Source organism: Larimichthys crocea, chromosome III, assembly GCF_000972845.2.
Source record: "Larimichthys crocea isolate SSNF chromosome III, L_crocea_2.0, whole genome shotgun sequence".
NCBI lineage: Eukaryota > Metazoa > Chordata > Actinopteri > Sciaenidae > Larimichthys > Larimichthys crocea.
In genome coordinates, this window is record NC_040013.1 from 46,201,592 (window position 1) to 46,214,561 (window position 12,970).

Below are 12,970 nucleotides of genomic sequence, written 5' to 3' on the forward strand. Positions count from 1 at the left end.
CATAATTCCATATGTGTTATTTCAGAGTTATGTCTTCAGTGTTGATCTATAATGTAGAAAGTAAGAAACTGTACCTCAATTCTAATGTCTAAAAATATTTCATTAATAGTTTAACTAAAATCAGAGCAGCAAATACATGTTTAGTATGTAACATTTCAGTTTTCAGCAGGTGATTAATTCACTTGCAGTAAAGAAACAGTCCATCTCAGAGTACTCTTTCAGAGGAACGATGTTTTATGATTCCTTGTAAATCCCTCACTAGCATTATTGTTCTGGCCTCTTGGAATCTTTCACAAATGGATTATGATTTGTTCACCCGGTATTTGATCTCTAATAACACATCAGACTTTAGTGAAGCATCATCAGGCGTCAGTTGTCCATCCGCCCAGGAGCACGTTTGGCACAAACTGTTTGGAAAAAAGCACTGGCAAACCACCCACACATGTATTGGCAAAACTAGCACGGTAAAAACTTCCATCGATTTTACATGTTGCGTTGATCTCTCTCAAATGTAACAAAGACTGAAAGGCGAACGAGAAGGAGAAAGGGAAGATGAAATAAAGGAGTGCAGCAAAATGACCCCTCTTTGATGGTGAATCAGGGAGAACTAATTCCCTTGAAGAGGTTCACACTCGACAGACTGCAGCTGTTGATGTGCCAGCGATGTGGGGTCTTTTTACATATGCTGTCCTTTAATAACCTTTCATTATACAACACTATATGCTTTATTATACAACTTTATACCCATGTGCTTCCTCAATATACGCTGTTACGTCACATAACACAGTCACACGTATGCATTAACACCCAGAGACACAGTACGCTAAAGCATAGGTATATTCAAATGATGGGTGACAGACCCAGCTGATTACTTCTGGCTTCTTCTTTCTTTCTAGATGGTCCTGTAACGGTGGGTATGAGCCTGGACATTGCCAGCATTGACACCATCTCAGAGATCAACATGGTAAGATCATATTTTTATGCCCTGCTGATGAATGTAATTCAACAACAAACCCAGAACTACCTTATTATTTAAGTGTAACATGCAGTTGTTTGGTTTAGGTCAAATATGTTGTTCTCAAACTCATGTTAGTTTCAAATATAGTAGCTGAATGAAGAAACATTTGATGTGAATAGTTGCAGATAGTGTTTCCTTGGAAAACCCACATATTAGTATTCTGACGGTATCAAACATTAAGGCTCATTACAGAACAGTAATCCAATTAATCAGTGAAATCTGGGAGTTTTTGGTGTCACTGAGAGGCATTGCAATAGCCTCATAACCAATAATACAGGCCAAAATGAATTAAGTGGAATGAAAAACCTTAACTGAAAGCAACTTTTGTACACATCACTTTCCCTTTTGACTTCATAGGGGTCAAGGTTCATCACCTAAAATGTTAACAAAAATATCATAATCAATCAGAGCTGAAATGATTGGTCAATCAATCGATTATTCATAGAAAAGAGAATAATCAGCAAAAATTATGATAACTGATCAGTTGTTTACGTCACTTTTCCAGCTTCTCAAATGAAGGTAAAGCGAATATTCTGTTTTGGACTGTTGGTTGTTAAAAACAAGCAGTTTTGATGGCATTATCTTAAGCTCTGAGAAACTGTGGTGAGTATTTTGAGTACTGAGTATGAGTATTTAAATAAACATTTGCAGTCATGCAATCATTTGATGACACAGGCAGTACAATAGCAAAAGTAAACATTTCAGAGCCTGTTCAACCATTAGGAGAGTGGAACACCACTGAACCGGATCTCCATAACAACATGCATGGAGAGATTAGAAACAAGCACAGTAGCTCAGTTTGGACATATGTAAAACTGACATCAAGATGCACCCATCAGTTCTTGGGTAAGCCTCACTTACACAGTAGACAGAATGCTGGCATTCCACTGGGACTGATGGGAACAGTTTGGCTAAGACATTGCATTCACAGCTTGTCGCCACACATAACACAAGAAACATAACACAAAAACAAAATATGCCCAGTGTCCTTAAAACCCAGAACAGACTTGCTGACTTGAAACTCTGCTGGATTACTGTTGCTTCAGGCAAAGTTAGGGCTTAGGGACCTGACGGCATCAATACCGGACAATGCAAAAACAAAAAAATAAGCTGACTAATGAAAGAAAGCAGACGGGAGGAGCTTGGTTTGCAAAAAATTCACTCGTTTGCCAGCACGTTATTGACAAGCTTGTTAAAGCGGTCTATTAGCTCTGTTGTGACCCTTGAACCCCAATCCTACAGGACTACACCGCTACCATATTCCTCCGTCAGCGCTGGACCGATGAGCGCTTGGTGTTTGAGGGCAATAAGAGCCTGAGCCTCGACGGGCGACTAGTGGAGCTGCTGTGGGTCCCTGACACTTTTATCGTCGACTCCAAGAAGTCCTTCCTCCATGACATCACCGTGGAGAACAGGCTGATCCGCATCTTCCCCAACGGGACCGTCCTTTATGCACTGAGGTGGGATAACGAACAAGCTTGTTGATTTATTGCTTGTTGTGTTTGTTTTTTATGCAACAGACAATGAAAAGTAGGCCAGGGAACGGGGAAGAAATTGGTTGAGGGAGGACGCGTGGGTTGAATTTGAGAAAATGTAATTGCAAAGCAGGGAGTTGTGTCAATTCTATTACTTGGGTATTGGATTGTATGAGTACAGGAGGATGTGATCTGTCAATAGAAAGAACTGTGGGCTATCTAAGCAACACAAGTCCCGTTAGCATCTTCCCAGCATTTATTGCTCTGTGTGCAAGGGCTTAACATCTGACAAGCTCTTGGCAAGCTTCTAAAACGTGCTTTAAACGGCTTTTTGATTAGATATTGGGCCAAGCAGACAGGTTACAGATAGAAGGGTTATAGATCATCTCACAAGTGAATTTGTTCAGCTTTTTTAAGCCTGTGATGATGGGATTTACATCCTACAGTTTTAATGTCACAGGCTTTAACCTCAGCCTCTGTCTATGGATCGTAGTGGATCTGTCCATGGTCCTGATTTGACTCCACTCACTCAATGCTTTTGTGACATAATCCTAGTGACGCTGGCTACACATGTTTGTACAATAGGAAGCATTCTCTGTCCTCTAATAGCAACTTTGTGTCATGGGAAAAAATGTAAATTACCAGTAAAAAGTTTGGCCACACCTTTATCATAATGTTAGAAACCTAAAACATATTTTATTATTTACACTTTATTTGTTACTCCCATAATTCTATATGTGTTATTTCTAATTTTATTATGTGTGTTTTTGACTGGTACTGTTGAGGTTGTCATACCATAATAAACTGGGCTGGCTATTTAGGTTCAGGTCAGTCAGGCCTCACAGTTAATCATGTCTCCATACACTGTTTCTAAATTTATATTTTTAACAAGTGCCTGACATTATGTATAATGTGACTCATGATTCATGTTGTTCTGAGTGCATGCATGTGTGTCTGTGTGCCACAGTATTTATGGACCTTTTCCTCCATACAGACAACTGTGCAGTTTCTGGGCTTTACCCTGACAGAGGAAATGTGGAAGAGGGTAACGCTTCGCAGACAGGGAGTAAAAACAAGCCAGAAAAGAGATTCAGGAGAGGGATGGCCACCTCAGGGAATTGGGGCTGTGAAAAAGGACAGACTGGAGTGAGAAATGTGTTAGAAAGGTGTTGGAGGGAAAGGACAGCTGTGGTAAATGTTTCAATGATGTGCCAGTGGGGAATACATGAGAAAGCACTGAGGTAACTGGAGCTAAAGGTTGAGAGGTTAAGAGGTGAGATTCAATTAGAATCACTGCATGCTACTTTTATGCTTTAGGACAAATATATTATTTATATCAGGGCTCAACACTAGCTTTCAAAAGAGGATGCCAGGCTGCCCAGCAGGCTGCAACTTTTATGCTGAACCTGAAAATACAGAAATGAATACAGTAACTGAACAGTAATTTGTGTTAGTCGACTGTTTCACCCCACAGTCAGAAAACTTCATTTGCTTCATCCTTCATGAATAAAATGTACTTGTTTGGTGTGCACATTTGGTGTTTTGAAGGCCAAGAAATGTTAACCAATTACAAACACTGATTATGAAACCGGGCCAGTGTGTATGAACCAGGGACGTCACTAGGTTTAAGAAACTGGGGTGGCTTAGCCTATAGAGGAGAAAAGTTATTGTGCGCGCTATACTCATCATCATGGAAACATTATACAGGAGAAGACTGTTCTCTAACCACCACCCTAGACTTACCAACATCTTCATAAACCAGGCCATCACGATGGTTAACTCCCCTGCCCCTCTTTCACCCATCCTATTTTCCCCTCCACCTGCCAGAAAACTAGAAATCTGCACCAATGTGGAGCCATTAAACCAGGAATGAAAACTTGGTCTCAACCCCCATATGTCTTGCCCATTATTTGCAATATACCTTTTCACTTTACAATACTTTTTAATATGTCCACTACTGCTTTGCAATAACCATGTTTCTCTCCATCTTTGTGTGTGTGTGTGTCATGGAACTTTTCTGCTGTTAGCTAAGTGTTACTACCAGCAGTGATGAATGCTTACTTTCTTGAAAAAGGCTCTAATGTCCATCCTTCACCCATGCGTTCGCGCTCTGCTCTTGCCGCTGTGAGGTTCGGCTCTGTGTACTTCAGAGGTAAACACGCAAGCGGCAGTGAGCAGGGTCGCATGTAAAACATGGACTGGAATTTCAGTGATGTGGGCGTTCTCTATATGAAAAAGTGGAATGGATTGTATAATGACGCACTGAAGGGGCTCTCTCTACCGTACCCGATGAAATAGGCCTAGTGACGCCACTGGTATGAACTTAGAAATCGTCTTATTGGTCCTTTACTTTTACTGTGAGTCGAAAGATTTTTTGTTGAAAACAGGATTTTGTATTAACACAACATTTTTTAGAACTCTGTATTTTCTTTTCTTCAATTTAACCCCATGAGCCCAGCCTGGGTTAGGGTTAGGCTAGGTCTGTCTTTCAACCTTTTATTTCATGAAGCTCTCATCAGCGACTAAAATTCAGTCTCAGATTTACTCTTGTCTGGCTGATTCTTGCTCGGTCATTCTCTTCTTTTCTTTTCTTAGCTACCTCCGTCAACTTCCTCTTCTGTCTTTTCACTTTTCACCTCTGACATTATGTCCAGAGAGACCGCTGAGTCCAATTACATTGTCCACTTGCCCAGCTCTGCTTCCGGCAGAACACAGACTCAGCTCCCTGTTATAGCATCCTCCTGTGCCCCAGGCCTGAACACGTCCTGTTTCCAATAGTCCAAAATGCCTGTGCAGAGTCAGAATGACAGAGACACCATTCAACTGATTATAAGTCAGCGGTACCAAAGTGAGATCTCAAGTGCTGACAGTAATGATTTCTAAGTCCTGTGAAACATAAACAATAATTATGTCTATAAAAAAATCCAGAGATGATGTGTCATGGCTGCTAAATCACCAGAGCTTCTTGCACACCCTGTCATGATTAAGACTACCCATCATTACTTGTATGAGACATTTCCATGACTCAATATACTGATGCTTTCAAGAAGACAGCTTTAAGAGGTTAGTGTATTTCCTCTACATGTATGTCTACAATATGAATATATGCAATTTGCAGTAATATTCATAAAATTGTGATGAGTTAGAGAAAGATATAGTAGCCATTTAAATCATTCTCATCAAATACACGAACCTAAGTGTACATGAATCAAATGTTTACTTTCTTTAGTATTTCCAAAATAGAGCTGTTTTGTATAAACTTCACTGTATACATTTTTTATTCATGACCTTCATACTGACCAGATTTCTTGCGTTTAACAGCAATATGTGAGCAACACTCCGACATTACATTATACATGGCGCGTATTCTCGATTTCAAGACCAAAACTGCATCATTCTTGAGCTCTTAAGTATAATATGAGAGGCTCTCATACATATTCGCCCAGATTTACCGCATGAGAGCAACGGGAAGCAAGGGCTTTATTCTCCTTTACCACTGATCTCTATGTGGCATCGAGGGCTCAATGCATGTGCTTCATATATGTACCACGAAACCAAGCCAGCTGATTCCTCACATACACACGAACTGAACCAGAGAGCAGGGAAGTATTTCACAAATCTGCTGGAACCACTGTACTAGAATCCACTGCCAAAATAACATTTGCTGTAGATGTTCTCTATCATAGAATCCCCCATCAATAACAACATGTTTGTTTTCTTTTAGGATTACCACCACTGTGGCTTGCAACATGGATCTGACTAAATATCCAATGGACAAGCAGACCTGCACGCTACAACTGGAGAGCTGTAAGGACACTTCATACTTGATAAAGAAAATCTGAACTGTGCAGCTTGAAGCTGTGGCAGAGAGTCAGTGGGTGGGCGGGATGTCAAATGAATCTGATCAAACCAAAGGATCAAACAGATCACTTCCTCTCATCTTCTAAACTGCTGCTGTGTGTGCGTGTGTGTGCCTTCATGTGTGTGTGCACGCGAGCTAGTGTAAGGCTTATGTCACAAAGCAGACAGATATTGCAAAGGCAATTCCGGTCATGGAGTATTCTCCCGTGTATGTTGTCTGAAGCTGGAAGGTAACTGAAGTGAAAATTGTCTGACCCTTAAAAGAACAGCTTTCTTGTTCAGAGTTACATAAGATGCTCAATGCCACTCATGTGATGAGGACATATAAGATATATGACACATAAGAAACCAAATTTAAGTACAAATGTATGCATGTACACTTTTTTTGTTTACAAGAAAAATCTTCATGACACCGAACATTTGCACTGGTGTCAGTCTTCTCACCTAACTTTTGGCAAAAAAAAAGTGCATTTCCAAAATATCAAACTCGTCCTTTAAATACAGTATGCTTTTATAGCAGTCGTTCATTAAACTCATTAAACATTTTCTGGAAGCAAACCTCTGCCAGGATAGCTTAAGACATTGTTTAGTTGTTAAGACTTCTGAAATTTCTTAACCTTCTCCTGAAATGTGAGGAGCGATTTGCCAAAATCTGTCACATTTTCAGTGGTATCAAGTTGAGATGCAGTGGCACTGGCAGTATGTTTATTTATAATTGCAACAAACAGTTATTACGGTTAAATAACAACATGACAAGATGGATTTTTTGGCTGTGCACGTAATGGACCCACCACCACCACCACTCCTCCTCCTCTCTCTGCCTCCCTCGCTCATCTGCTGCCTTTGCTTTCCAGCACGCTTTTGCTCCATGTTATTAAATGACAGCCAGCCAGGCTAAGCTAGGTCTGATCCCTGCCTGAAGCCCACCAGGACCTCAGTGCCAAATAAAACATTTAACGGCAGCTCCAGTCCCACTTAGCAGACAAAAAGACATCTGGAGGTTAAAGTTAGGTAACTGAGAGGATGATGGATCCTTCCGCCGCTCTTTCAATAATTCCAGGCTAAATACATTTCTCTCTCTCTCTCTGTCTATCTCTCTTCTCCATCCTCTTACAATCTCTCTGTCATCCTGCTGCACCATCTCTGTCTCTTTCTCTCCGTTCCTCCTCCTTCAATCTCTTATCTCCCTCTTGCTCTGTATCTCGGTCTCTTTATGAAGATGTACGTTCAGGGATTTATTTCTTTTAGTGCTGTGCCAAAAGTGGATCCTCTGCACAGGAGGAAGGTTTAAAGAGTGCGTCGTCGTGGGAGGGTGTGGGGTGTTTAGATCAGGGATTGCGGTGAAGTATTTAGCACGTCTTCACAGCAGAAAGAGTCAGGAGATGAGAAGTGTTTCGTTATCGTTTCTTGAGTTCTACGTTTGTGGGGTTCCATCTTGATGACTGTGGATGTGGCTATATGTTTCCAAGAGGCCACAGGGCATGGGAAGGTTGAATGTACCCCCATGTCATTCTTTCATGCTATTGCACTGCATGTCACTACACATTTGTGTCTCTAACTCATACAGTAATGTCATGGGCTCTAGGTCAGGAAAATAATGAGTTCTTCTAGTAAGATAATTACGACGAGAGCGAAAACAGTGGATTTACAGGACCTTTCAGCATCAAAGTCACCACTGCCCTTCATTAGGGGGTTTGCTCTCAGGCTCACCCTGGCCAATAATATTTGACTCTATTATTATGATGGGGAGAGCAACAGCAAAAATAATGAGCGTATCATCTGTGGCATGCAACAGAGGTGTATTCCAGCTTCTACTGCGCTTCCTCTAACTTTTCTTATTCTCTTGCTCCCTCTGCAGATAAATTAGAAGAATACACCAAAGAGGTTTAACCTTCTTAATCAGACCTTTAACACATTTTCTCATAAGAGCCACACTAGTTCTTATTAATTGATATCATTATGGTTACATGGTACTATCAAAAGCACTACCCCACTTAGCCGAAACATCTTTGACCGTATTAATTTTGCATGCCTTCTTATTCCAAGTTTTATTTGGGTTATCCAGGCTCTCTAGGGCTCAGTGCAATATGCATGATTAGCCTGTTATGGTATGAGGCAAGAGTTCAGCTCTTCAGCGGGACTTTTGAAGACGTGAATGAACACCACAAATGCATTCCCATTAGCGATCCCAGTCGTAGCTCTGCGCGTCAAATTGCGTTACAGTTACAATAATGGGAGGATATTGTGTTTCCCCTTACGTACATGAAACATTAACACTGTGCTTTAAGGTCGGGTTGTTGTAGTTACATACTACGTCAAATTCATGTGTTGTTTTAACGACAGACTTACTTTGGTGTTGCACTGTGTGGATCATACCCATTTGCCTCTCAGGGGTAACATGACGTCTTTAACTAGCTTTTTCAAATGTGCTTTCACATTCCCTTTGGTCCCTGCCAAATGTTTCTCTCTTGTGCTGATATTTAGCATCAGAGGGAATTGCAATCCCAAACAACTCAACCATAAGAGGATCAGACTGTAGCATAGCTTGAACAATTAACAATCCCAGCTGCTATCACTATAGCAACTTTAGGGATTAGTCAAAACTACTTATGTACTCTTTCTATGTCGTCATCATCGTCAGCATCATCACTACAATAATTATGAGTTATAGCAGCTTTCTACGCTAATATGCAATGTGCTCATTATATTTCCACCTGCACAAGCACTGAAGCTGTACCAGGAGAAAAAATGTTATAGGCTATGCATTTTATCGGCTCTATAACACTGACATATTATCACCGTATAAAGTTTTATAATGGATGTGTTAGCACACAGTTGCTTATTTACACGTCCAGCTGACATGGAGCAACCTCACAAATAGAAGCCAGATATTTTGCCTCCTTTGAGCAGGCCTGATCGTCTCCTACAGGAAATATCAACCTTTTCAGGTGCTCCACTATGTTCTGCTAGTCGCTAACTTTGTCTCCTGTTATTCTGCACAGTAAAAAAAAAAAAAGGGACCATCACAACTCAAATTTTCTAGGCAACAAGATGCAAGAGAATTTTAAGTTTACTCAACTTGTCTCATCCGCTGTTGGCTTAACAAGGGTTTTCAATTTTAAAGTTGAGTTCAGCCAACTTATTTTTTGTTGTTGACCAAATTAAATGATTCTTCTTACAATAACAAATAAATGTTTGCTTTGATAACATGTATTTCTACATTTAATATGATGTTTTTTTTCAAGTTACCTGTACTTTAAAATATGCTATATATAATTGCATTTAAATGTATTCATGCAAAAAATGATCACACACAAATCATTGTCAACTGGAAAAAGATTTATTTGTAGAGATAAAGATCACAAAGATTGTGTCTCTCTTGCAAATGAAACAGACCAGTTGGCACTGTGCAGAAACAAGTACTCAGGCTGCATCAGCTACTTGCACTTCACAAACTAAACCACCTGTGATTGCTGTATCCAAGTGTGTCAATCACACATTTTAATTTTACAACAAAGAACTAAAAAAAACTTTAACCTTGACCTGAGCATTAAAATCAAGTAAACCTTTACACCTGAGTGTCAGTGTTAACACTATCCACCTTGTAAAACAAGCAAAGAAACACTAGTAATTACCATAAAAGACAATCACTATTTCCAGCAAGGCAAACATTGAAGTTCTTGGTCATGACCAGGTACATTCCCCCTTAAATTTGCCCCTGTGCAGAGGTACGGAAACCCCATACAGCCTTGCAACGCGCATGTCTATGGGGTAGAAGTACTACCAACTAACAAATCTTTGATATTAGGGTGTTAAAATTCTTGTTAGATCAACGTGATATCAGCATGTGAGAAAGTGTGTTAGGCCAACTTGGTTTGGTTCGTTGTAAGTGGAAGATGACATTTCTGAGTCAAATTAAATGTAAAATCTATGTTACATCAACACCCGCCAGTAAACATTTTTACAGTGTGGTGTGTGTAGGTAGTGTGCAATGTGTTTGTCAGAGATTTGTTACTCAAAACAGCCATGCACTGTCTGAATTAAATGGTAATTCTCTGTGGGTGAGCAGCACATTTCACATTACATTATTCGATCCATTGGTAATGTAAAAATATTGATTAGTGCAGCTGTAATTTATGTCCTATAATCTTCCTAAGAAAGTAATTTTCGTCTCTTATACAGGGGGATACAACATCAATGATGTCATGTTCTACTGGACCAGAGGAAATGAGTCTGTCAGTGGTTTAGACACGCTACAGCTGGCTCAGTACACGGTAGAGGACCACTACACATCCGTCTCAGAGGCCGTTTATGAGACTGGTGAGTCTTTATGGGTAGGATTTCAAAGTGATGCCACGTTTGCTGATATCTATTACATTGACAAACTTTCTTCCCTCTTCTCAAAGGCAATTACCCAAAACTGGTCTTCCACTTTGAGCTGAAGAGGAGCATTCTGTACTTCATCTTAGAGACTTACGTCCCCTCCAGCCTGCTTGTTGTCCTCTCATGGGTTTCCTTCTGGATCTCCCTCTCCTCTGTCCCTGCACGTATTTGTATAGGTATGGGACAAAGCAATCTTTTTTTTTCCACTCAAATGTGTGCAAATACTGTAAAATCTTACACTGCATCAAACCTTATCTAGGTATTGTGTCATTTCAGGCACCATGTAGTGTTTTCATAAGATAAAGAATCCACCTGGGGGTTGGAGAGAGCCTCTGTGACACTGGTGTTATCTAGCAAGAAGATCCAAACATAGGTGTTTAATTCGATCCACAACTACTGCAGGGAGTTTTAAAAAAACATACAATACTACAACATATCCTACTTCCTAGAACACTGGATGTGTTAGCTGCTTGTTTCTTGTGCTGTTGGGAAAGGATAAAGCAGTATGCATCAAAAGACCAAACCCAGCAATGAGTTTAACAGTGTTATTTATGCAACAACTGTGGTCTGACACAAACGTACAGTTGTAAGATACTCATGATTTCGTGATCTTGCATTTCCAGTTGCATGCAAGATTAAATATCATGTGTATTTGAATCCCTTATTGTAGTTTATTCATCTGTGACATATTACAGCAATTAGCTGCACCATTGCATCTTTCACATCAGTACTATTGAAGCATTTGTCATACAGCAAATACACTGATTATACACTGAACAGTTTATGTATGTATATATGTATGTATATTTAGTATATTTGGAGAGTAACCCTAAAAAACTCCTCCTTCACCAGGACTGTGTGGATCTGGTTCCTTTATATTTGAATGACAGTCACATGGTAACATGAGCCAACAACCACATGGCATTTTAATTCAAGTGACATCCCTTTTCCATCGCAGTTTAACTGATTAAGTAAATACATATTAACCTAACCAAACCCTCTTTACTAGTTGATCCGTTGTAGAATTTGTAGTTGACCAGTGTTTTTTTTTTTTGTGCCAGGAGTGACCACCGTGCTGACCATGACCACTCTGATGATGGGAGCCCGGACGTCACTGCCCAATGCCAACTGCTTCATCAAGGCCATTGATGTTTACTTGGGGATCTGCTTCAGCTTTATCTTTGGAGCGCTCATTGAGTACGCCGTGGCTCACTTCTGCACCCTCACTCACGCTGACGCACACATGCTAATGGTGAGACCCTCATGGATACTGTCTTATTGTAAATTGTTGTGGTCACTGTCATCATCAGCATCATCTTCACCATCATGATCATCATGAACACTTTGGGGTGAACTCATTCTCTCTTTGATTCCTGATATCCTGCAGTACGGCCACCACGTGCACGACTTCGAAGACGAAGTGAACGGCATCGTCACCACCATCTCCACTCACGCCAGGGCCAAGAGGCGCAAGGAGCCTGCCTCAACTCCTACCCCAGCTCAAACCACTCTAGAACTCACTGTCAGCCCGTCCAGCCCCTCGGGCAGTGAGCCTAAGCCTGAGGTGTCACCTCCGGAGACCACCAACTGGTGCCTCACTGCTTTGGCTACCGTCCGCAAAGTGCTCCGCACCATATATTGCTGTCACGTGGAAAACCCCCACCACATAGACAACTACTCCAGAGTCTCCTTCCCCCTCTCTTTTGTCATGGTTAATCTGCTCTACTGGACGTATTACTTGTACTTTTAGCATTCGCTCAAGTGCAGCATGTGTCCCAGAGAGTGTAAGACAGAGAGTGTATGTAGACAAGAGGTGTATTTTACCATATGTATGTACAGTAAGTGTTATCTAGGTGTGGTTTGAGATGAGCGTGCATCTTGGTTATGATTCCAGCTACATTTTTAAATAATGTGTACATGAGTTGAGTCATTGCTTTAAATTTTATACAGCTGGTTTTGTTTTGAAAAAAAAAAAAAAAAAACAGACCCACCGGACACTGTCTGAGTGAGATTTGATCAATTCTGATACACCTCGAGACGAAATGAACGTTGCTGACAAGAAAAATATTGACCAGTCTGCATATTTTTTTTTGCTGTAGCATATTCATTTGAAGGGTATCTCCATGTAGGTTGTTACCATCTGACACGGAGAAGATGGAGCTGTAATTTAAGGCTTTATGACAGAATTTGCTAGCATTGCTGAAAGAGAGCAAATGATGGATTGATCATTGAT

At 40.6% G+C, this 12,970-nt stretch overlaps 1 protein-coding gene across 1 annotated transcript in view; it reads left to right on the forward strand.

Annotated features, from left to right (window-relative positions):
* Nucleotides 1–12,597, forward strand: part of LOC104935079 (gamma-aminobutyric acid receptor subunit pi) — a 35,772-nt gene extending 23,175 nt beyond the window's left edge. Inside the window, exons 3-9 of the mRNA XM_027274362.1 lie at nt 897–964; nt 2,261–2,478; nt 6,218–6,300; nt 10,537–10,674; nt 10,761–10,913; nt 11,799–11,989; nt 12,125–12,597. Of these exons, the coding sequence (XP_027130163.1) occupies nt 897–964; nt 2,261–2,478; nt 6,218–6,300; nt 10,537–10,674; nt 10,761–10,913; nt 11,799–11,989; nt 12,125–12,487 (1,214 nt within the window). The 3' untranslated portion in view covers nt 12,488–12,597. The remainder of the gene's footprint in view (nt 1–896; nt 965–2,260; nt 2,479–6,217; nt 6,301–10,536; nt 10,675–10,760; nt 10,914–11,798; nt 11,990–12,124) is intronic.
* The last annotated feature ends 373 nt before the right edge of the window (nt 12,598–12,970 follow it).